Genomic DNA, 26,736 nt, shown 5'->3' with positions numbered 1-26,736 from the left:
TGCACATATCCGTCGGTTTTGTGAGCTGGAAGATGAAACGTTGGTTCACATTCGCTACGAATGCGCCATTCTGGCAAGGCAGAAACTTTCCTGTCTATGTGGCGTGATTCTTAATCCCTTTGTGATATGGAGTAAACAGTCTGAAGAAGTACTTGAATACATTAAAATCCTCCACATACAGTAATAGGTTTGAAGGTCAAGCACAATAGATCTAAATAAAGTTCACAGTGTATCGAGCACGACTGCCAAGAGCTCTCTTACTCTTTGCTTCGTGCCCTTTTCCTCTCTTCTTTTTTCGAACTCCAACTGCCGGCTTCTTACTGGGCCCATTTGCTTTCGTCCTCTAGCGATGTGATTTTCGCTATCATCCGAACCTATTTGACCTCGCTTTTACTCCCTAGTTCGGTTGTATCATCTGTCGGCAGATGGACACGAGTGTCGCCCATACCTGACTCGTTAACTTTCCACTTCCAGCGATGTAATGTAACCTGGCTTCAGGACCTATTCATTCTGCCTCTTCCTTCTTATCTTGGTCGTACGACCTTCTAACCGGCAATGGCGCCTCAGAGGTCTATTACTAAATATGCAAAGCTCAAGAGGTGCGATCCACACAATACTCTGGATAAGGGGGGGTTGTCAGTTCTTGATATCAGACAGCCCGTCGCCCTCCTGTGAGGTATCGAGTTGGACTAAGCCCTCACGACATCGACAAATTGCCTATCCAAGTGATGGATGAGAAGTTTCATTTTATTAATAGCCATTATTAAATGTAGATATCTAGTCCGTGAAAAAAAGATCTTGGGCGGAAAATGAAAAAGGAACCAAATGTAAAAAAATGAAAATCTAACTAAAAAAATTCCTAAAAACCTATCTAGTTGTAAAAACATTTAAAATTATGTGATTAAAAAAAAAATGGTGACAACAATTAAAATCACCTGTGACGGCGTATTTATCCAAACTAATTCGTATCTCACGCCCTCATTATCCGCCGATAATGTGACACTTCACACACCTGCAACGAACGCTTTGCACCATACGCCCAACTCGGCAACTTCACTGACTTCTACGTCCACGTCAACATCATTCGCTATTTGCAACGAGGCACACGAACGCAACAACTCTGACGAGAACACCAAAGAGTTCGAGCACACATTGCGGCAGCGTTTGAAGGATTTGAATTCACCAAAAATCGCGCTCATTTCAGCGACTATAAGCAGTTGTAACAAAAACAATTTTGACAATAGACATACTAGCAACAGAATCGTAAATGCGGCTTTTAATAGTAGTTCTCCCTCATCCACAGCATCGTCATCCTCTACGCAGTCCTCATTCAATTCACACACCTCAAACGCAACGCATCACAAGTGCCGTCGGCGCAGTAATTCCGCAAGTCCACGTACAGACTCGCTGGAATTCATTACACCAGCAGCTATTTCGCTTGTGCCAAACGGTAAATCGGACATAGATACGCGTCGTCGTTATTATTACAACGGTTGTGGTGCTGGTGGTAGTAGCAATATTTACTGGTGCAAAGAAGCCATTATTGGCTGTAGTCGTCGAAAAGACAACAATGGCGGCGTTGGCGAACGTGCTGACAAAGGCAACAACAATGCATTAAAGCGCCACACCCACACTGCGGAAAGTGCCGCAAAAGCAGGAGCAGCATTAACACGCAGCACCAGCAATGTGACTACACAAAAAGAGTTTCGTAACGCAACCGCCACTACCACAGCGGGGAAGACGGCAGGTATTGCGAAAGTTGTAGCTGTGCGTCGTGAAAAAAATAATAAAAAACAACAAATCAACGATAACAATGGCAAAAGCAATAAAAACATTAACAGCGTAGCTAAGGTAGCAGCAGCATCCGCCTACAACAGTCGTGGGCATGGGTCGGAAAGTGCGCATGCAAATTTGTATTACTGTGATGACAAATTGTCGGATGAAAATAGTAAAAACCAAAGTAAACCGAACACAGTTGGTGGTAGTGGTGGCGGCAGTAGGCGCATAGTGAAAGTCGCCGCAGGCAACAACAATAATACTAACAAGAAATTAGCTGTAGGCAGTAATGCATCATTCTCATCTCAACTTGAGCAAACTGCGTCGTCGCAATTGTGTGCCAATTGTAAAGTGAACACACCACATACAAACTGTAATTTGCATCATAATTCCAATTCGAGTTTGAATTCGAAAAGTGTGTCAAAAACCGGAGCCGCTTCATCGTCATCTGCTGGCGTATCATCCGCTGATACAACACGCCTCTTCAATTTACTACGTGCCGCGCGTAAATTTTATCGCAGTGCTGCTAATGTGAGTGATAATGGGGTTGTTGTTGTTGGTGGTAGTGGTATCGGTGCTGGAGTTGATTGTGTTGACTCGTCACAGCAGCATGAGCAATCGCCCAAGTTTGAGTATTCGAAACAACGTACGTCGCTGACGTCCAGCCATGATCGGTTGCCGGTTGCGGAATATAACGAGAAGTCTGCAGCAAATAAATTAAGCCAAATAAATGTTACATTAAACGACAAATACTTGGGTTAGTATACATACATACATATATTGTTATAACTAATATTATTTAATTATTAATTTTTATAAAATACCACCGAACCCGATAGGCTTTTATTGTGCCTGATTTTTGACTTTCATATACATACTCAATTTTCCTCACTCCTATCTTTTGTCTTTTCTGTTATCCTCCACTTCCAGCCCCATTTATTTTATATCTGGCACGAACAGATAAGGAAATGTGTAGATATAAAAAACTCGATTTTGTAAACTGTGTTGCAGCTTTACTTACTTAATTAATTGGCGCTTACCCGTTTAAACGGTTATGGCCGTCCAAAAAGGCGCGCCAGTCGGTCCTTCTCTCTGCCAACCAGCGCCAATTGGTCACACCAAGGGAGTTTAAATCGTTTTCCACCTGGTCCGTCCAACGGAGTGGGGGCCGCCCTCTACCTCTGCTTCCATAGGCGGGTTCCGATAGAAACACTTTCTTGGCCGGAGCATCACCTTTCATTCGCATAACATGGCCTACCAGCGCAGCCGCTGCGTTTTAATTCGCTGGACTATGTTGATGTCTGCGTAGAGCTCGTACAGCTCATCGTTAAATCTTCTTCGGTACTCGCCATCGCCAACGCGTAGAGGTCCATAAATCTTTCGAAGACTTTTCTCTCGAACACTCCCAGAGCTGTTTCATCTGCTGTCGTCATGGTCCATGCTTCTGCCCCATATAGCAGGACGGGTACGACAAGTGACTTTGACTTGTAAGTATGATTTTCGTTTGCCGAGAGAGGACTTTACTTTTCAATTGCCTACCTAGTCCAAGATAGCATTTATTGGCAAGAGTGATTCTTCGCTGTATTTCAGAGCTGATGTTGTTGCTAGTGTTGATACTGGTTCCCAAATCCCAAATAAAAGAAGTATTTTACTATTTCGAAATTATGGCTGCCAACAGTAGCGTGGTTGCCAAGGCGCATATGCGCTGACTCTTTGCTCGATGACAGCAGGTACTTCGTTTTGTCCTCATTCACCACCAAACCCATCTTTACCGCTTCTTTTTCCAGTTTGGAGTAAGCAAAACAAACGGCGCGGGTGTTTAGGCCGATGAAATCAATGTCATCAGCATACGCCAGTAATTGCACGCTTTTATAGAATATTATTCCAGAGCGGTTAAGTTCTGCAGCTAGTATAATTGTCTACAGCATCAAATTAAAGAAATCGCAAGATAGGGGGTCACCCTGTCTGAAACCTCGTTTAGTTTCGAAAGGCTCGGAGAGATCCTTCCCAATTCTGACTGAGCTGATGGTGTTGCTCAACGTCATTTTGCACAGCCGTATAAGTTTAGCGGGGAAACCACATTCAGACATGGCGGCATATAGGCAGCTCCTTTTTGTGCTGTCGAAGGAGGCTTTAAAATCGACGAAGGGCTGATGTGTGTCGATTCTTTTTTCGTGGGTTTTTTCCAAGATTTGGCGCATTGTGAAAATCTGGTCGATGGTAGATTTACCAGGTCTGAAGCCGCACTGATAAGGTCAAATCAGTTGATTCACAGTGGGCTTCAATCTTTGAACAGGACCTTATATGCGATATTAGGTAGGCTGATTCCGCGATAGTTAGTGCAGTTTGCAGTGTCCCCCTTCTTGTGTACTGGGCAAAGAACACTTAGATTCCAATCGTCAGGCATGCACTCGTCCGCCCATATTTTGCGAAGAAGCTGTTGCAGCTTAAAAAAAAAAAAAATTTAAGGCCGAGCTTCTCTTCCAATTTGCGTCGTGCTCCTCTTGATTTTCCCTACAAATTGACCGGACGGGACCTACATGTTTTATGCCGACTCCGAACGGCATCTGCAAGGCAGTTGAGTTTTCACTGAGAGCTTTTCATGGCAGAAATACACTCGGAGCGCTTGCCAAACACTGCCGAGGGGCGACCCCGCTTAGAAAAATTGTCTTCTAATTGAAAAACCTTATTTCTAAAATTTTGATGTTGCTTTGCCCGGGGTGTGAACCCAGGGCATACGGTGTGGTGGCGGAGCACGCTACCATCACACCACGGTGTTGCAGCTTTACGACCGATAATTATAAGGCACAATTTTCAGTTTTTCTTTTCCTTTCTAGGCGTTTCGGTTCTTCCGCATCTTCTTCAGGGGGTCTTGTTTATATATAAAAAGAGAGCAACTATTAATTTCAATATATTTTTTAAGGAAGCGTAGAATTTCCCGCTTCTCAAAAAATTACATTCAAATTGCTACAGTTATGGTCACCGACCCAGGTCTACTGTGACTTCATTCTCTTTACAGCATCTCATCCCAACCGAGTTCCCTGAGGAAATCCAGAATGGTGCTATGCTTTAGAGAGTGTAGGCGCCTACTTTCTAATTTTAGCAATCCAAGGATTCTTAGTCTTCTTCTCACGACAGCATCGCATTCAAGCAGGATGTGTTCTCATACAGCCGACGAGGCTACTAGACCATATACACAGTTTGTGCATGTGACTTTTTAGTCTGCAGTGAACTGTGAGTATGCCTGTTAAAATTTGGGAGGCTAATCATGGCTTTATAACGCTTTCCCAAACTTTCGCGCCTGTGCCATTCTCTGAGACATGCCTCATTTTGTGTGATCCTATCACCATCATGGGCTCAGGTTCCATTTACAAGTAAGGAAAGCTAAGTTCGGATGTAACCGAACATTACAGCTGCCAAATTACAGCTTGCAAAACTTTTAAATTACCTTCTTTTAAAAGTGAGCGGTGCCACGCCCAACGTTTTACTAATTTTCTATTCTGCGTCATAAGGTCAACCCACGTACCAAGTTTCATCGCTTTATCCGTCTTTGGTAATGAATTATTGCACTTTTTCGGTTTTTCGAAATTTTTGATATCGAAAAAGTGGGCGTGGTTATTTCGTTTCGATTTCGTTCATTTTAAATAACGATCTGGGATGAGTGCCCAGGAACTTACATACCAAATTACATTAAGATACCTCAAAATTTACTCAAGTTATCGTGTTTACGGACAGATGGACGGACGGACATGGCTAAATGAATTTCTTTTTTCGCCCAGATTATTTCGATATATAGAAAACTATATCTATCTCGATTAGTTTATGCCGTTACGGGGTACCGTTATGCGAACAAAAATAATATACTCTGTGAGCTCTACTCAGCTGAGTATACAATTTTTTTTTAATTCAAATCTCCCAACTTGCTGTCGGACAAAATTTTAAAGTAAATCGAATAAACCTTTTCAATAGGGTACAAAAACAATAGATGAAGCGTGATTTCGTATGAAATGCCCCCATTGCATCTGTGACATACTCCGTACAGTGAACAGAAGAAAAAAAGACACCAACAATAAAGCGAGGGCACAAGTGGCAATTACACTCGTATGGCACAATTACTTTGATGCAAAATTTTACGCAATAAAAAATTTAGCTTATTTTTATGTGCCCAATCACCACAATTGCTACACTGAAAAAACACATTTCCTAAAAAATTTTCATTTAAATTGATGAACATTTCAACATAATGAGAAAGAATTCCATTTTTTTGTATAAAACTTTTCTTTAATATGAGGAAAATTGTTTCTTCTATTTTCAATCACCAATACTTGATTGAATATTTATATGTAAAGTTGTTGGCCTCGACTAGAAATCCAAGGCTCAGCGTGCTTTGCACACAGAGTATATTAACTTTGATTGGATAACGTAGGTTGTAAAGTTATGAAGCAATCGAGATAGATATAGACTTCCATATATCAAAATCATCAGTATCGTTCGTCTGTCCGTCCGTTAATACGATAGCTTTAGCAAATATTGAGATATCTTCACCAAATTCATTATACGGGCTTATCTGCCCCCAGTATAGATTGGTATTAAAAATGAGCGTAATCGTTTGAAAATAGGCGTGGCATTGCTCACTTGCTATAAAATCAATTTTACGAATATTATTAATCAGTACCTGCGCGACTGAGCTTTGCTTGGCAATCTTCGAGTATGCCGCATAACGTACTTTGTTCTACATGCCATCATTAATCGAACTCTACTTTTTTTATATGTACATATGTTATATATTTTTACTTACCAATATTTGATTTCCTTAAAAATAGATTTCAAAAACATATCAAACACTAACCGCAAAATCAACTGGAATGAAAAATTTGAAATGGGTTATTCCAGCCTATAGTAAAAGGGATTGTTATGACAATTAGTGAAATTGAGAACTAAGTTATTTAGGTCTATTTTGCGGTTGGAGTTCGATATATTGAACGGATTTTTGGATTTTAACTTTATTTATCAAGAAACTGTGAAACTGTTGTCTATATTGTGTTGTTTTATTCATTACAAAAGCAAAATTTCTAATCAATGCTTCCTTCCACACCATGTTCCGTGTACAGTTTCGGTTTTCCTCTGGAAGCAGTACTTTTAAATTAGCTGGTGGCTTCACTCTTGAAAAAGCTATATATAGCATACCATGCATAAAAACTATTGAATTCAGGTCCACTCCAACAAACTCAAAAGTTAGGCCCTGAGCTTTGTGCACAGTCATTGCAAATGCTAGCCTTCTTGGAAATTAATGTCTTTGCATAGTACACCCGAGCTGTCCTTTTGACGAATCAAGTGTTATTCTAGGAATATGCACTTCTTTTCCGGATTGTTCGCCGGTAACTATTTTTGCTTTAATTATATTGGTGCAGAGGCTTGTCACAACAAGTCTTACTCCATTACATAGACCTTCGGTCACATCCAAGTTACGCAGCAACATTATTAATGCATTTTTTTTAGCTTTAATTCGTGTGGTGGCAAATCTGAAATATTGATGGCATTAAGAAATTCCGTTGTAAATTCAAGCGCTCCTTCATGTTTGTCTTTCAGAGAGTCATGACTATAGTAGTCTTTGTAATCCCCGGGAAGTTTCGCAATAATTTCATTGTTTATTCTATCAACAGCTTTATTAAGTGACGCGAATGTGTAAGATTTGTTTACGAAGATTTTTAATGTTCTCCTTTAAAGCTTTAATAGAATATGAGTAAGTAGAGTACTGTTTCGTCTAACTACCCCAACCCTAAATGGCAACCCTACTCAAAAGTGTCCCTATTGTAATGCGGAGTGAAATACCTTTCGTTTGATACCCATATAATTTTTTTTTAATTTCGAATAGGTTGTAACCTTGTGAAACATTTTGAGTGGCAACACCTAGGTAGAAAGTCTTAGAAGGTGATACATTATCTCTGTGCGAAATTTCATTTAAATCGGTTGAGCCGTTCCCGAGATCGTTCGGCTATAAAAACATACAAAATATACGAATATACAAATATACAAGAATTGATCGCTTAAATTCGACATAGAGGTTGTCTTTACTATAAAGAATGCTTCGAAGCAAAAATAACGAGATCGGTTAAGAACCACGCCCACTTTTATATAAAAGATTTTTAAAAGGGTCGTGGATGAATGAAATAAGCTAGATCTTTGCGAAAAAGAGCTTTATATGGTATTTCATTTCCCCAAGTTGATTTATAACAATAAATAGGAAGAACTTCAAATTTTAAAAAATGGGCGTGGCACCGGATCGTATAAAGATTCGGTGCACCTATATATTTCTAGTAATAAATGTAAATGTAAGGCGCGATAACCTCCGAAGAGATCTAAGGCCGAGCTTTTCTTCCAATTTGCGTCGTGCTCCTCTTGATTTTTCCCTACAAATTGGCCGGACGGGACCTACATGTTTTATGCCGACTCCGAACGGCATCTGCAAGGCAGATGAGTTTTCACTGAGAGCTTTTCATGGCAGAAATACAATCGGAGCGCTTGCCAGACACTGCCGAGGGGCGACCCCGCTTAGAAAAATTTTCTTCTAATTGAAAAATCTTATTTCTAAAATTTTGATGTTGCTTTGCCCGGGAGTTGAACCCAGGGCATACGGTGTGATAGGCGGAGCACGCTACCATCACACCACGGTGGCCGCGTAATAATATAGTTTAAAAAAACTAAAAACACGCAAATATGGTGCAGTTTTAGTATCTACAATCCACTTAGATATTTGATGTTGATAGCACCGTAGCACAGCGGTTCCTGACACCACTTAATAGCACAACTCGTTTTGTAGCGACTTATTTAAACACTGTCGCGAGTCTTAAATAATTGCCGCTGGATGGGTCTAACTCTCCTTTGCGCGCCTAGCCTAGAGAGTTACAAACAAGCATACATGCAAGTGAAGCTACTATAAGCGTTTTAAAAATGGACGGTATCGGTTAAATACCACGCCCACTTTTATATATAAAGGATATTTAAAGGGGTCGTAGACTAGAATAATAAGCTATATCTTAGCGAAAAATAATTTTGTATCAATATTTCACATACCAAGTTTTATTCTAAGAAAAAAATGGGAGACATATATATTACTTATAATTGCTGTTTTTATGTACGGGTCCCTTTTTCGCTCTTATTATTCTCTATAAAGTTTTGGTTGTAAAGATGGAGATTCGGGCTATTAGCGAGCTTTGAGCAATTTTGGTCTTAGTGCTTTTGTTTAGCTATATTTTATTAAAATAATTTGTTAATAATAAACGATTGTGAGCACACAAAGAAATCTATTTGCACTGCATTACTGGCAGTTGCTATCATACGCTAGATGGCAGCGCAAGCTGTAAATTTTAATTGATTGATAGAACAGCTGATTTTTGTTGATATTTGATAAAAGACTTTTATATTGGTTGCGCAAGATGCGCACGGGTGTGACTCGTTTTTTTTTAATGAGCTGTGCAATTGAATGAAACTCATACTGAGTATATAATGTTCGGTTTCATCCGAACTTGGACACCCCTACTTGATTTTTATTCAATTGTTTTGACCAAGAAAAAACATCTAATGAGAAAATCACTTGTCTAGATTAAGGGAAGCGTTTTTATGGCACAAAATCAATTCGTTTTTTCTTCGTTTTCAAGAATTTTTAGGAAGTTTGTTTGAGTGTACTATAGATTATGTTTTTATATTTTCATATATATATGTATGTACGTATGAATGTAATTATTTGCAGTTCATTGGCTTTTGATGGCTTGTTGATGGCTTCGTCATCGATTTCAACAACAACAATTATATCCTTTTTGATGCCAAAGTTGTCTTACTGTATTTTTGTTGGTGTACATACATCAATTATATTCACAAGACGAGCCAAGCCGCCTACAATTTTTTTTATCTCTTTGTACTATGACTTACTTGTTTACCCAGTTATGACTAGTGATTACTTCAATTACATCTACAATATCGCATATCAGTAGATATTTGTTAACAAACATTTGTTATTCTTTTTTTAACTCTTTTTTTTTTTTTTTTGTTCTTGCTTTTGAAGCGACTTGACTTAGTTGAGCAACGGTGCGTAACGTCGCCTATTGTGATGCATATGCCGCTTACTATCCCAAAGCATTTGAATTCAGATTTTTTTTTATTAAGTTGAAATGCTTTTTTTAAAATCTAGGCAGGTACATTGTTTTCATTAAAGGACAATTTAAATTCAAATATAATTTTTCTTTTACTACATTTACATATAGGGCCTTTAAATTGTAATGCCGCGTTCAGTAGCATCACCACCACACATTCATATAGTTACCACTACTGTAACAGCAATCAGCAAGCGAATGAGAATGCGCCTAAAAGCGTGTGTTCAAACTTTTCAAACTAGGCACGCCACTTTTGATCAGTAAGTGACCTTGGTCGCCCTCTGCTTTTTGGTGTATCCGGACTCCGTAGCTTAGGCATGGAGGAACCTAGTTACTGTCTCCTCCTTCTCTTAAACACAGGTCCGTATCATCAATTTCACCAACCATTGGTTGCTTGAAAATCGATCTACCTGAGCGTCGCCTAGAACTTTCCAAACATCTATTTTACCAACCTTCAGTTGCTCGGAAATCGATTCATCGGTTCGTCAGTTGCTTCTTGCTATTGTTATTTATTTATACTTTACTGGCATCTCAGAACGCGTTGTCCTTCTCCTTCTGTTAAAAAGCACACAAATGCACAGATCTTAAACAAGTTGTCTCTGTTTTATGGATACTGAATAGACATGACTATATTGTTACGAATATTAGCAACAATAAGGGGTACTGTCATCTGTAAGCCGATGCTAAGAGTGACTTGTATGCACATCCATAAATCAATCGGAGAAGCAACGCACAAACACATGCAGATATCTTATCTGAGATGCTCCCAAAAGAATGCAATTATAATTGTGGAAGTGTCGCTCACTAATACACGCGCATATGAGAAGCTATACACGTGCATCTGTAGTTATAATTTTATAGCAGTAACTAAGTAAATTCTGGAAGCGCCTAGAAGATGCAACGAGGAAATCAAAGAGTATAAAAGGCAGCAACAGTAGAGGCGCTACAATAAGTTTCGATTAAGCACGCTATCTGTCGAGCAATAGAAGTGTTATTTTGAAAGTACTTGAACAAAGGCCATTTTGCATTATTAAATATTGAAGTTATTTATTCAATAAGAGGATTTGCAGTAAATTCGTTACAATTGGTGTCAGAAGATGAATTGTATAAATTCCGAAGATTGGGAATACAACTTGGACATGGCAAAGTTGAGTGAATTGAGGATCCAGCAACTGAAAAAGGAGTTGGAGAACCGTGGATTGAATACAACCGGCAATAAGTTCGAACTTCAAGCACGTCTACGAGAGGTAATGGAGTGGCAAGGAATTGATGTGGACGAGTATGTCTTTTATCCTGATGGGGACGAGACAACAACAAAAATTGAAGAGAAAAACGAAACATCGCAGACAGTTACGAGCACAGACATGAACATGATTTTGGCTGCAATATCTGCACAAACATCGACAGTAACATCAATGTCGTCGCAAATGTCAGAAATGTCGACACAGATTACATCCAAGATGGAAACTCAACTGGAAGAACAGAAAACATATATGGCATCACAATTGGAAGTACAGGAGGCACGCATTTCAGAAATGTCGTCACAAATGTCATCCCAACTGGAATCGCAGGAAACACGCATCACATCGAAGATTGAGGTACAATTGGATGAACAGAAAACACACATGACGTCACAAATTGCAGAACAATTAAAAGAGCAAGAGGCACGCATAACATTACAACTCGAAGCACAGGAAGAGGGTATCTCAACGAAGCTGGAGGCACAGGAAACAAAAGTCTCATCGCAGCTGGAGGCTTTTAGTGAACGAAAAGATAAAATGGAGGCCGAGATGGATGCTTTGAAAGATCGTATACAGGAGTTGCAATTAAATCGCCCAGCAGTTTCAACGAGTAATCCAAAGGTAAAAACACCATCCTTTGACGGTTCTGTTCCTTTCCAGGTCTTTAACCTACAATTTGGGAAGACCGCAACAGTGAACAACTGGAATGCTGGAGATAAAGTTGCTGCACTGTTCATGGCATTGAAAGGGCCTGCAGCTGAGATTTTACAAACCATTCCAGAGGGCGAACTAAACTGTTATGAAGCATTGATGGGCGCTCTAGAGAGACGATACGGAACTGAGCATAGGAGACAGATATACCAAATGGAGTTACTGAACCGCTTCCAGAGGCATGGTGAAACATTGCAAGAGTTTGCGTCGGATGTTGAAAGGCTGGCACATTAAGCGAATGCGGACGCACCCGTGGAATACACTGAAAGGGTAAAGATTCAGAGCTTTAAAAATGGCATACGGGACGTCGAAACAAAGCGAGCTACATACGCAAACCCAGAGCCAACATTCGCAGAAACGGTTTCACAAGCTCTGATTGAGGAAACAGCGTCGCTTCTGTGTAAGCCAGTTTTCAAAGCACGCCGTGTGGAAGTAGAAAGGACAGAGTGGGTAGACGCAATATTTGAGGCGCTGAAAGGATCGCAAAAGCGGAGTGAGAGAGTTATCAAATGCTTCAAATGCGGGAAGCCCGGTCACATTGCACGTCATTGTGATCTTGGTCCTGGTAGTTCCAACTTTGCTGGTCGTAAACGTAAAGCTGGAGGAGATAAGCAAGAGCGAGTCAGATGTAAAGAACGAAAACTTGCCCCGGCTATTGAATGTCCTGTGATATCTATCTCGCAACTCGAGCAGTCTTACCGTCAAAGGAAATGTCGATGGCAAAGAACGTGTACTGACTGTAGATACGGGCGCATCTCATTCCTTGATTCGATCTGATTTGGTCAATAGGAGAGTAAAGCCATTACCTGGAGCAAGGTTGCGTACGGTCACTGGCGATTATAACCAAGTCCAAGGAGAATTGGTATATGAGGTATTAATTGGAAAGGTCATGGTTCTACACAAATTCATTGTGGCGGAGATTGTTGATGAAGTCATATTGGGAGTGGACTTCTTAGTTGACCATGACATCATATGCAGAGAAGGGTGTTGCGTTATGAGAACCAGGATGTGCCACTTAACTTCAGTTTGGAAAAATGGCTCAGCAGTAATCGAGTACTGGTGGAGCAGAGTCGACAAAGACCACGAAAGTCAAAGGTAAAGGTTGATGTAACGAATAGGCCAAACAAAGCAAAATCAAATATATCTGCGAGAGAAACACTGGCATTGACAAACCCTAATGGACGCACTAAAACGGCTGAAAGAATTTTCCAGAAAAGATGCAAAGGTGGTTTCGAGCCAGCGCGCACTACTGTTGTGAAACGTCAAGACGATACTGATGGTGCAAAGTCAATCCGTCAAGATCAAGCTCTGCGAAGTAGTTCTTCATTGGTCAAACAACAGAGTGCGAGGGAACGATCCAGGATAAAGAGTAGTAAGATGAAACGCAGGTAGGTAGGTAGGTAGGTTGAACTGGCCGGTCCATGAGGACCTCACATAGACTGATTGAGTCCGTAGTGTTACCAGAAGTTTGTTTTAACGACCAAACTGAAAAACCCTATCAAAAACCAGGACCTATGTTATAAAATAACTCCGTCCTCTTGGCAAATACTAGAAGCTTCCTAGGACTTAAGCCACTTGCTGCTTCTAGATCTGACAGCTGTATCACTCCTAATAGCTGGAGTCTTAGCCTGGCAAGTGCAGGGCACGAGCACAGCACGTGCTCGATCGTTTCCTCCTCCAACCCGCACTTCCTACACCTGCTATCACTGACCAAGCCTAATTTAAAGGCATGTGACGCCAGAAGGCAGTGTCCAGTCAGAATACCCGTCATGAGTCTACAGTCCTCTCTTTTTAATGATAGAAGCAACTGTGTTAGTCTAAGGTTGTAAGACCTACACATAATCTTCGACACTTTACAGCCCCGCGCTTGAACCCACGCCTTTTCTGCTTGGTCGATCATGTGCACCTCTCGCCTTCGCTTAATCTCGCCCAATCTAATTGGGACGTCTACGGAGCAAGCTTCAAGGGATGCGCCCTTTTTAGCTAATTCGTCCGCTTTTTCATTCCCATCTATTCCCATATGCCCTGGAACCCAATATAGATGTATGCTTCTCCCTGTCCCGATTCTCTCCAGAGACTGCTTACACTCTAACACGCATTTAGATGCTGTAATATGCGAGATTATTGCCTTAATTGCTGCTTGACTGTCAATATAAAAGTTAACACGGTTGCAGCTTAAGCTATTCTCTTCCAGGGTTTCTACTGCTTTGGTTACGGCTAATATTTCCGCTTGGAAAACGCTACAGTAATCCGGCAGCCTGTAGGATCTGCTTAATTCCGGATCAGCGCAGTATACCGCAGACCCTACTCCTTCCACTATTTTGGAACCATCGGTGTACACATGTATCGCCTCGTCCGCCATTTGCGCACCCTTGCGCCAACCGTCCACCTCTATTGTGGCCTTAAGATCTCCCTCAAAGTGCAGGTAGGGAATCATGTAGTCTGTTCGTCTTGTGACTGAGGACGCTATACTACTATGGCCATATGGTCGGCGCTCAAGCTGCCCCGAAGCATCGAGCCTGGTTGCGGTCGTTAACGCTTTGTTCTTTGCTACCAGGTCTACAGGTGGAATGTGCAGAATGGCATACAGTGCAGCCGTCGGGGTTGTTTTCAGGGCTCCCGTAATGCAAAGCATCGATAGTCTGCATACCCCCTCTAATTTTTTGAGGTATGTTGTTTTTTGTGTGGCTTTCCACCAAACAAGAACTCCATAAAATAGAATAGGGCTTACAATCGCTGTAAAAACCCAATGAGAAAGAGAGGGCGATAGGCCCCACGTACACCCCAGCATTCTTTTACATGCATAGAGTGCCGTTGAGGCCTTCTTGACCCTCTCCTCCACGTTGAGCTTCCATGACAGCTTACTGTCTAGGATGATTCCTAGATATTTTGTGCAAGGTTTCTCCTGTAAGGTCACCGCTCCTAACTTAGGCCTGGTCCAATTTGGGACCTTGTACCTCTTTGTAAACAAGACCATATCCGTCTTCTCCGCATTGACTTTCAGCCCGACATTAGATGCCCAGGTATGAATATCCCGAAGCGCCCGATCCATCAAAGAACTAATCGTTGGAAGGCATTTTCCACTTATGACAATTGCAACGTCATCTGCGTAAGCCGTAAGTTTTACGGGTCCCTCATCGAATTGCCTGAGCAGTTGGTTGATGACCAGTGTCCACAGCAGAGGTGATAGCACCCCTCCCTGCGGCGTGCCCCTGTCCACTGATTTCGTGGCCTCGTACAATCCCCATTGTGATGTAATCTTCCTGCAATTTAACATGCAGCCGATCCATCTGATTAAGGCAGGATGTACTTTAATGTAATTAAGACCATCCATAATCGCCCATTTTGCAACATTATTGAAAGCCCCGGCAATGTCCAAGAAGACTCCTAGAGCATACTCCTTATATTCCAGGGATTTCTCTATGCTTATTACCACCCTATGCAATGCGGTGTCTACCGACTTGCCTTTGGTGTACGCATGCTGTGTTGTGGAGAGCAGCTTTTCATCCACGTTGGACTTTATGTACACATCTATCAGCCTCTCAAAGGTTTTGAGCAGAAATGATGTTAAGCTAATGGGTCTATAGTCTTTGGAATACACGTGACCGATCTTCCCCGCCTTTGGTAGAAAAGCTACACGAGCAGTTCTCCAAGAGTGCGGTACATGATTCAGTCTTATGCACCCATCGAATATTATTTGAAGCCATTCCACGACCGCCCTACTTGAGACTTGTAGCATGGCCGGGAATATACCATCTGGGCCCGGCGATTTAAACTTAGAAAACGTCTTCACTGCCCACTCGATCTTGGTATCGGTCACCAAGCCCGGCACCACTAGCTCCGTGATCGAAGTGTGAGTGATGTCTGCTGGTTCTTCTAAACCGTCTCCCGATGGGAAATGTGTATCGAGAAGCACCTCAAGGGATTCCTCACTATCACGTGACCATTCCCCGTTCTCTTTCTTTATTAGTCCCTGGACTATGTTTCCCTTTGGTAGGACTTTTTTCAACCGTGCTGTTTCACTGGAGCACTCTATGTCCGTACAGAAACTTTTCCATGAGTTTCTCTTCGCCCTGGTAATTTCACGCTTGTAGATCCTCAGTAGATCCCTGTACTCGTCCCGACACGCTTCGCTTTCCGCGGTCTTTGCGAGTTTAAACATTTCTTTTACCTGTCTTCTTAGAAGACTCAGCTCATTGCTCCACCATGGCGGCTTTGCTTTTCCTCTGAATCTTCTTAGAGGGCAAGCTTTGTTATACGCAGTCATAAGCGTCCTTGTTAGGAATTCATTCGACTCCTCCAGTTCCTCTACATTAGCAACCTCTTTGGGTTGTCCCAGTTTCGTTTCTACATGTTTCTGGAATTTAGTCCAATTCGTTGCCCTAGGGTTTCTAAAGGTTCCTCCCTTCTCTACCCTCTTTAGTGGGATGCTGAAGCTTATATACGCATGGTCGGAGAAGGATGGTCTATCGAGAACCATCCAATCATACCTTGATATATCACGCTCGGAGCTCAATGTAATATCCAGAACATTGCTGGATGTTGGACCAATGTATGTAGGAACATTTCCCCTGTTGGCTATCTGCAAATTGGTTTGCAGGATGTAACAAAATAGAGATTCGCCTCTCTCGTTCGTATCTGCTCCTCCCCACGCATTGTGGTGCGCATTTGCATCTGCGCCTATGACCAACCGCCCTTTGCGCCCTTCCTCCTGTACTAGCCTTTTGCACTCCATCGGTGGAACCTCCGCAGCATGGGCCATGTAGCAGGACGCCAGGATAAATGCCTGCTTATTCTTTTGCTCAACGGCCACCGCTACGAGATCCTCGGTGGTGTAATTAGGCAGCATATATGAATGCAGCTGTTTCCTTACCATTACTACAGCTCGCACCCGTCCTTCCGTTTGTGCGTAGTAAACGCCAAACCCGCGCGCGCTAAGTCCAGAAACCTTTCCTCCCGATGAGAGCCACGGCTCCTGGATCAGCGCCACGTCAAACGAACCCTCCTTAAGGGTTAGGAGGAGTTCGCTCGACGCCACTTTACTGTGTTGGAGGTTTATCTGTAGGACTCGCAGCACCATTGGGCTGTTTGTCCCCCTCCAGCACCTTCGTCTTGACGTCGTCGTCCTCCTCTTGCCCTTTTGGTTTAGAGTATTCGAGGCGCCCTTCAGCCCCTCGTGAATGTTGTGCCGTGTGTTCCTCTGTGCGAGTCACAGCACCATTTAGCGTTTGGTCCTCTTCTAGCACGTTCGTGGTGACGTCGGGGACCTCCACCTGTCTTTTTTCCCTTAGGCTTCTGAGGTCCTTTTCGACTTCGCCCACTTCCAGCGTGTTAGGATTTTTATCCTCGGGACTTCTTTTCCTGAGTCGCATGTAAATTTTGCCAGTGCCAAAGGACATTTTGCCAAGCTGCGTGTACAAAATATCCTCCGCCTGCTTGTTTATTTGGAAGATGTAGAACTGAAACGCAGGTACGATGACAACAATAATTCGGAAGGTTTCTTGGAGGGAGATTTGGTACTGCTATACAACCCTCACCGGCGCACAGTGTTTCGTGTAGAACAAGCTAGCTGGACAAAAACAAAGTTCTTATCCCAAGAAAAGTGTAATGAGAAATGAAAGAAAACAAACAAAATAACGGGATTTATGTTTTTCTTTGATATTTTTGCTCATATACTATATTGAGTAATTGAAGTAAGAAGGTAGGAGTGGCCGTAAAATGCATTGATTAATTTGCAGAATTCTTGTTGAATATTAAGCTTCATATTTATTTTAAGTGAACACTTTTATATAATTTTTTTGATGGATTCTAAGCTCGAAGGTAAGTAAAATGTTTTAATAGTAATTCTTTCGCAATTAGAGTATTTTCAATATATTTAACATTCCTTTATTAAGAAGAAAAGCTTTTTTTTCTCTATATTTTTAAATTTAGAGACAAAAAGTTACATACATCCGCAGACATCCGGGCTAAATTTTACATATGTTATAGTCGCAAGTATTCTCTAATAGTCGAAAGAAAAAACCATTGCGAATTCTTTGCACATCTATTTTTAATTTTTTTTTTGCAGATTTAGTTATCTCTACAAATAAAATAGGATGTATGTTCGTACCAGCTCCGACGAGATATTTGAACCATTAAAGCTGATCTACAAACGGCAAAACCAATTCCTAGGTACAGGGAACAAACTCGTAGCCATAAAACGCACAAAAATAAACGCGAAAGGTCAACAAGAGCACACCAAAAGCAAAAAGGCGAAGACCACTGACTTCAACCTGCCACAACCTACCGCACCAGTCACCAAGGCATAAAAACAGGTACATACAAAGCAATTCTAATGCAGGTATAACCACACAGGAACGCTACACAAAACAACCCCATTTGGTAGCATCTACGCCAATACCTGAATGTAATATAAATACTGCACAACTTGGATTGATAGTAGATAAACCAAAACCAGGTTTCGGCAATACTGCTCGTAGGTTTTTCGAAAATTCTGAGGCTAGTCCTGAGATTACGGGATTGGATGTTACGCTCATCAAAAGATTCGACACTCTCCTTCGCGCATTAGCATCTGGGTACAATATAAATATCCAAAGATTTGAAAAATTTCCGGTCGAGACTAAAAAACTATACATAGATATCTATCCATGGTTTAATATGCCTGTTACAGTTCATAAAATCTTAGTGCATAGTACTGATATTATAAAATCAGCAATTTTACCTATTGGTCAACTTTCTGAGGAAGCACAGGAAGCCCGTAACAAAGATTTGAGACGATTCAGGGATGATAACACACAAAAGCAGTCGCGTGAAGCCACGAATAGAGATCTTATGAATATGTTGCTTATAACATCGGATCCTTTAGTTAACAGTTTTAGGGAGATACCAAAGAAAAAATTTAAAAGTCTGACTTCAGAAGTCTTAAATTTAATGTCCCCAATAATGTTGAGGAGTCAGTAAATACCCCAGTTGTTTCAAGCTTTCACAGTAGTGTTGCTGATGCTCATGACTATTCCACAAGTGACTCATCGAATGAAAGTGATGATAGCGAATAATAACATAATTATAAATGATAACCTACGCTATAACTTTTTCTTGGATCAGGTTTTATTTAATTTAAATCTATAGTCTTTTATACTGTGTATGATACTTTACTTTTAAGTTTTTGTAATAAGTAATTTTCACATAATTAATTTAATTATTTACATTGTTATTATTATTATTGTAATTTACTTTTACATTCCTGACTGGTACTATAAAATAATTTTTTAAAAATTGTAGTGCCAGGATAAATACTCAAATAAATACAAAATATGTATGTACATATGTACAGTCACTCACACAAATAAGTAGACACCCCTTTTTGAACAATTCTTACAATTTTCGCTTTCGCAAATTTATTTTAACTAATTTCCCATAAGAAAATTTGACACGATCTATAACAAAAACTAAATTATATTTAAAAAATGTTTGAAAAATTCGACGAATTTTCATATTTTAACTAATTTCCCATAAGAAAATTTGTCACGATCTATAAGAAAAACTAAATTATATTTAAAAAATGTTTGAAAAATTCGACGAATTTTCATAAAAAATTTTAATTTTTTTTTCCGAATTTCTAGAATTTTTTAGAGTATTGAGATTTGTAGTCCATTCAATTTAAGTACAATAAAGTAATATTCTTAAGTCCTTTAAATTTTTTTGGATCTAAGTCACTTATTCACATGAGTTACTGTATATGAAATAAGCAAATGTATGCATATAAAGTAAAATTTTGGAAAAAAATAAAAAAAAGAACATATTGCTGAAAAAATGACGTAGTTGTAATAAATGACTGCATATGAAACGGAAAATCTCATAAAATAATTTTGTCCAGCTAGCTTGTTCTACACGAAACACTGTGCGGCGGAAAGGTGTTCCATCCAAATTTCGGTGCAGTTGGGAAGGCCCGTACAAAGTTGTGAAGAAGATCAGTGATACCATCTTCCGCATACAAACCATTGGGAAACCACGAAGTAGAAGAGTGGTACATTTGGAGATGCTAGCGGCGTTTAGATCGAGAGATTTGTCTGATCGGGACGATCAGACTTTGATGGATGGCAGTGTTACGAATATTAGCAACAATAAGGGGTACTGTCATCTCTAAGCCGATGCTAAGAGTGACTTGTATAGACATCCATAAATCAATCATTATGTATCTACATAAACGAATCAATCATTATGTCTACACATATGTACGTACACGCAGCGGAGAAGCAACGCACACACACATGCAGATATCTTATCTGAGATGCTCCCACAAGAATGCAATTATAATTGTGGAAGTGTCGCTCACAAATACATGCGCATATGAGAAGCTATACACGTGTATCTGTAGTTATAATTTTATAGCAGTAACTAAGTAAATTCTGGAAGCGCCTAGAAGATGCAACGGGAAAATCAAAGAGTATAAAAGGCAGCAGTAGGCGCTACAATCTTACTTACTTACTTAATTGGCGCTTAACCGTCTAAACGGTTATGACCGTCCAACAAGGCGCGCCAGTCGCTCCTTCGCTCCGCCAACTGGCGCCTATTGGTCACACCAAGGGAGTTTAAATCGTTTTCCACTTGGTCCTTCCAACGGAGTGGGGGCCGCCCTCTACCTCTGCTTCCATAGACGGGTTCCGATAGAAACACTTTCTTGGCTGGAGCATCATCATTCATTCGCATAACATGGCCTAGCCAGGGCAGCCGCTGCGTTTTCATTCGCTGGACTATGTTGATGTCTGCGTATAGCTCGTACAGCTCATCATTAAATCTTCTTCGGTACTCGCCATCGCCAACGCGTAGAGGTCCATAAATCTTTCGAAGAACTTTTCTCTCGAACACTCCCAAAGCCGCTTCATCTGCTGTTGTCATGGACCATGCTTCTGCCCCATATAGCAGGACGGGTACGATAAGTGACTTGTAGAGTATGATTTTCGTTCGCCGAGAGAGGACTTTACTTTTCAATTGCCTACCTAGTCCAAAGTAGCCTTTATTGGCAAGATTGATTCTTCGCTGGATTTCAGTGCTGATGTTGTTGCTAGTGTTGATGCAGGTTCCCAAATAAACGAAGTCTTTTACTATTTGGAAATTATGGCTGCCAACAGTAGCGTGGTTGCCAATGCGCGTATGCGCTGACTCTTTGCTGGATGACAGCAGGTACTTCGTTTTGTCCTCATTCACCATCAAACCCATCTTTACCGCTTCTTTTCCAGTTTGGAGTAAGCAGAACTAACAGCGCGGGTGTTTAGGCCGATGATATCAATGTCATCAGCATATGCCAGTAATTGCACGCTTTTATAGTATATTGTTCCAGTGCGGTTAAGTTCTGCAGCTAGTATAACTTTCTCCAGCATCAAATTATAGAAATCGCACGATAGGGCGTCACCCTGTCTGAAACCTCGTTTAGTTTCGAAAGGCTCGGAGAGGTCCTTCCCAATTCTGACTGAGCTGGTGGTGTTGCTCAACGTCATTTTGCACAGCCGTATAAGTTTTGCGGGGAAACCAAATTCAGACATAGCGGTATATAGGCAGCTCCTTTTCGTGCTGTCGAAGACGGCTTTAAAGTCGACGAAGAGGCGATGTGTGTCGATTCTCTTTTCACGGGTTTTTTCCAAGATTTGGCGCATTGTGAAAACTTGGTCGATGGTAGATTTACCAGGTCTGAAGCCGCACTGATAAGGTCCAATCAGCCGGTTTACGGTGGGCTTCAATCTTTCGCACAATACACTTGAAAGGACCTTATATGCGATATTAAGAAGGCTGATTCCACGATAGTTGGTGCATTTTGCAGTATCCGCCTTCTTGTGGACTGGGCAAAGAACACTTAGATTCCAACCGTCGGGCATGCACTCGTCCGCCCATATTTTGCTAAGAAGCTGTTGCATGCGCCTTACCAACTCCTCGCCGCCGTACTTGAATAGCTCCGCAGGCAATCCATCAGCGCCCACGGCCTAGTTGTTTTTCAATCTGGTTATTGCTATTCTAACTTCGTCATAATCGGCGGGGGGACATATATTCCATCATCATCGATTGCGGGATCGGGTTCTTCATCTCTGCGCGGTGAATTGCTGCCTCCATTTAGGAGAGCAAAGAAGTATTCCCTCCATAATCTAAGCACTCTCTGGACATCAGTTACAAGGTCGCCGTTTTTATTCCTACAGGAGTTTGCCCCGGTCTTAAAACCTTCCGCCTGTCGCCGTATTTTTTGGTAGAATTTTCGGGCGTTATCCCTGGTGGCTAGCAGCCCAAGCTACTCGCACTCACGCCTTTCTGCTTCTGCTTTTTCTTCCTGAAAAGGCGTCTCGCTTCCCTTTTCAACTCACGATAGCGTTCACACACTCCTCTTGTCGCGCTCGCTTTTAACGTAGCCCTGTAGGCAGCGTCTTTTCTTTCCGTTGCAACGCGGCATTCTTCATAGTACCAGTTATTTTTTCGTGGCCGCCGGTAACCAATTTCAGGATGAGTTGTGCTCTCAGAGAGCAGGTGTGGGAGTAGAGTTGCGAAATCATTGGCATTCTGTTGTGATTGAAGCTTTTCGACGTCTAGCTTTCCTTGCGTATTTTGTTCCTTGGTTTTAGCCGCGTTGAGGCGGGTGCGTATTTTGGCTGCAACGAGATAATGGTCCGAGTCGATGTTAGGTCCTCGGATCGTGCGCACATCTAAAACACTGGAGGCATGCCGTCCGTCTATCACAACATGATCGATCTGATTGCGAGTATTTCGATCAGGAGACAGCCATGTAGCTTGATGTATCTTTTTATGCATGAACCTCGTGCTGGATATGACCATGTTTTGAGCACCGGCAAAGTCAACCAGCCTCAGTCCGTTAGGAGAAGTTTCATTGTGTAGGCTGAACTTTCCGACTGTAGGGCCAATAATACCTTCTTTGCCCACCCTGGCGTTAAAATCGCCAAGCACGACTTTTATATCATGACGGGGGCAGCGCTCGTATGTGCGTTCTAATTGTTCATAAAAAGTGTCTTTCACCGCATCGTCTTTCTCCTCTGACGGCGCATGGGCGCAGATGAATGATATATTAAACAATTTTGCTTTTATTCGGATAGCGGCGAGACGCTCGTCCACAGGCGTGAACGCCAGCACTTGGCGACAAAGTCTCTCTCCCACCACGAATCCGACGCCGAAACTGCGCTTATTCGTATGGCCACTCCAATAGATGTCACAATTTTTGATCTTCTTTCTTCCTTGCTTCGTCCAACGCATTTCTTGGATGGCGGTGATGTCAGATTTTGCTTTGACGAGGACATCAACCAGCCGGGCATCTGCACCAATCCCATTCAGGGAGCGGACGTTCCAGGTGCATGCCCTCAATTCATTGTCCTTCAAACGTTTTCCATGGTCGTCATCAATAGAGAGTGTATTTATCCGAGGCTTGTTATATTTCATTGGAGTATGATTTTACGTGGCGGGTCCCAAGCCCAGCGCACAACCCGCTCAGCGGGGGTGAAAATATTGCTTGCACGTTTATATAGTGAGCCGCTTACTCCAAGAAAGACGCCCGCTTGCAGCCGCACCTAGAGGTGTACAGACGCTGCCGATGAGATCTCCCCCGGCTAGCCCTTAACCGATTATGTCAGAGTGGCCTAGCCAGGTTGTCGCCTTCTCATATTAGCTCACCGCTAAACTGATGTTTAGCGGCTACCCAGAGGATACTTGGCCGCAAGCGACCGGCTCTGGCCATTCCCAGGTGAATGGCGGTCAGAAGCTTTCCCCACTTTCGTGGACTTCTACACACGGCTCCGGCGCTACAATCAGTTTCGATTAAGCACGCCATCTGTCGAGCAATAGAAGTGTTATTTTGAAAGTACTTGAATAAAGGCCATTTTGCATTATTAAATATTTATTTATTTATTTATTTATTTATTTATTTATTCAATCTATGAAGAGACAGGTCTTACAGACTGCCAATAATGGTAGATACAAAAAATATTAACACAAAGATAACAAAATATACATGTAAATATATAGTTTACAAAAAATAATAAGTTCTTATAACAAACAATTTAAAAACAATTAAATAGCTGACTTTAAAATATTTATAAAAGCGTCCCTACACATAGAAAAATCAAGCTCAATAGAAGATGAAATCTTATTGAATTCGTTCAGGGCACGTGCAATTGGCGCATTCCTTCCATAATTGGTTCTAATATTGATACCATAAAACGGGCAAACATTACGAAGATCCCTCCTTGGAACATTAAAATTAATTTCCACAAGAAGGTCAGCGCAGTCTACATCTCCGTGGATAATGCCAAACAAGAAAGTCAAGGAGAGAATAGATCTCCTGGCTTCCAGGGATTTAAGATTCAAAAGAAGTAAACGAGCAGTATATGGAGGAAGAGGGTATGTAAACCTTAATGACCGTAAAGCATACTTAAGAAAAACTTTTTGAACTCGCTCAAGCCTGTTGATTGAGAATTGTTGGAAAGGTCTCCAAATGATGGTAGCATACTCAAGATGAGAACGCACGAATGAGGAGTAGAGTACTTTTAAAGTATACGGGTCCGAAAACTCCGAACTATTACGCCGAATGAAGCCTAGCATAGCATAGGCCTTGGCAACGAAGAAGAATTTATTTATATTTAATGAAAGATGAGATCGAATGCACCATGAGTAAAGTTTATCAATATCAGTTTGAAGATTAATCATATCGTTTGCGGAATTTACAACAGAGTAAACTTTGAGATCATCGGCGTACAACAGAAATCTAGCGTAAGAGAAGCATGAGCTAATGTCATTGATGAATAAGATAAAAAGCAATGGTCCCAAAATACTACCCTGCGGGACGCCCGATGTCGCCAAAAAGGGATCTGATGATACCCCATCAATAGAGACGGCACACCATCTATTACTTAGATTTGATTTTAGCCACTGCAAAAAGGTTGAATGAAAGCCAAGGCAGTACAGCTTGTGAATTAGAACATCATGCGATACCTTATCAAAAGCTTTGGAAAAGTCGGTATAAATACAGTCGACCTGAAGACCAGATGAAAAGGCAGAGATACAATATTCACTGAACTCCACAAGATTGGAAACGATATAGCGACCAGAAACAAACCCATGCTGTCTCGGACAGATCAAGTGCTTCACTGAAAAATAAATCTTTTCCTTGACAACGCACTCAAATAGCTTAGAAACGGTGGAAAGCTTTGAAATTGGCCTGTAATTGCAGACATCAGTCTTACTGCCAGATTTATAAATAGAAATTATCGAGGCGAATTTCCAAGCCTGCCGCTAAAGGAGTTAGACACGAACTGGATGTCGTGGCAAAAGCAAGTCTGTTTGTGCAATGCAGCACAGGTTGTTGACACTAGAGTTGAATATGAATCAGCCACTAAAAGATCACAGTAAATCGCTTCAAGTTTCAAAATCGCTGTGATTGACAGATCGTGATGGACCGGGGTGTTTGCATATCCGACTATGTAGCATATGGCCGAAGCTAATTTAAAGGATGTGCTATGTCTCAAGCCTTTAGTTTTCTACGTGTGGCGACAACACATCCAATTACATAAATGCCACTATTAAAAGGGCATTTAATATGTATAGACGGAGGTTGCACCTGCCACAACTGGTATAGTGGCAGACCTGCAGGAGTAAAGGGTACTGTGTGGTATTGGTATGATGTTCTCGGGAGTACAGAGCGCAGTTGTAAATATAGTCACAATACTGAAGCATAATGTAGGTACAATGCTGGAGTTAGAGTTGTAATCAGACAGCAAATCAAGGCAAGTCAAACAAAGGAGTTATCGATTAGTTATCGCAAAACTCCATTTATTATCGAAAAGTTATCGACTCGGTATCGGTGTGTCATCGATTTGTTACAGAAAAATTATCGATTTATTATCAAAAAGGTTATCGATATTTTGTAAAAAAAATTATCGATTTGCTATCGGATCGTTACATTTTGTTACCGATGAGTTATCGATTTACTATCGACGAATTATCAGTTTGTTATCGCAAAAGTTATCTATTGCCTATCGGAGTTTTACCTCTCACCCAAACTCCCTCATTGGGTATTTACGGCAATTGTCAAACCCGTACTTTACTATGGGACCCTTGTTTGTTGGACAGCCACACAAAGAAGTACGTACACCAAAAAATTTGAGGTATGCAGATTATCAATGCATAGCACAACGGTAGCCCTAAAACTAACCTGACAGCAGCATTGCATGTCATTCTACACATCCCACCTGCAGACCTAATGCCAAAAATATCGCTTTAGCAACTGCAACAAGGCTTAAGGCCTGGGGGCAGCATAGCAGCATAGCGCCATCTAATATCGGGCAAACGGAATATAAGGTCCCGTGCCTGAGCTTCGAAAGTGATCTTGGTGCCGCAAGGGTTGGGGCCACGGTTCAGAAATGGCAGAACATATCATATACGTGTATACCGATGGCTCTAACTAATTAACGGAGGGGTCGAATCTACTTTTTATTGTGTCGATCCTATGGGATGCGAGCGTCTTTTATTCGGAAATTAAAGCCGGCAGGAATTCTGGAGGAAGCGTGCTTAAGTTGCAGTCGTTTCAATATACATATGTATATATGTATTGATAGCCAGGGGACGATTAATACAATAATCTCACACAGTTCTTTAGCAGGCAGTGCCCTGGAATGCAAAGAAGAATTGGAAAAACTTGATTCAGGCTGGACCATATATGTATATATACTGCGTTCTCTGTCATAAAGGGAAAGAAGGTAACGAAAAGGCCGATGAGTTGGCAAAGGAGGGTGCAGCATTCGCTGAATTGACCGTAGACATCCCAAACCATTTGGGAGAAATCAAAAGAAGACAGGAGTTGCATCAAACAGGAA

The 26,736-nt window shown here is 41.5% G+C and overlaps 2 protein-coding genes across 4 annotated transcripts in view; both read left to right on the top strand.

Annotated features, from left to right (window-relative positions):
* Positions 1–26,736, top strand: part of Csk (C-terminal Src kinase) — a 130,120-nt gene that overhangs the window by 28,523 nt on the left and 74,861 nt on the right. For 2 of the 3 annotated variants that reach the window (XM_067791218.1, XM_067791203.1), the window contains exon 2: positions 774–2,533. In XM_067791218.1, the coding sequence (XP_067647319.1) occupies positions 913–2,533 (1,621 nt within the window). In that variant the 5' untranslated portion in view covers positions 774–912. The remainder of the gene's footprint in view (positions 1–773; positions 2,534–26,736) is intronic. The other variant, XM_067791211.1, reaches the window with a different exon arrangement.
* Positions 10,659–17,965, top strand: LOC137253780 (golgin subfamily A member 6-like protein 7). Its single transcript, XM_067791231.1, has 2 exons — positions 10,659–13,266; positions 17,349–17,965. Exon 1 carries the CDS (start codon positions 11,024–11,026, stop codon positions 12,110–12,112), a length of 1,089 nt encoding a protein of 362 aa, XP_067647332.1. The 5' UTR covers positions 10,659–11,023; the 3' UTR covers positions 12,113–13,266; positions 17,349–17,965.

This window comes from Eurosta solidaginis, chromosome 1 (assembly GCF_040869045.1).
Source record: "Eurosta solidaginis isolate ZX-2024a chromosome 1, ASM4086904v1, whole genome shotgun sequence".
NCBI classification, from domain to species: domain Eukaryota; kingdom Metazoa; phylum Arthropoda; class Insecta; order Diptera; family Tephritidae; genus Eurosta; species Eurosta solidaginis.
This window is presented reverse-complemented; position numbering and strand designations above follow the sequence as displayed.

What these genes read in the sequence shown, in the direction of transcription:
- LOC137253780 (XM_067791231.1), top strand. Translation starts at nt 11,024, where the DNA reads ATGAATTGTATAAATTCCGAAGATTGGGAATACAACTTGGACATGGCA.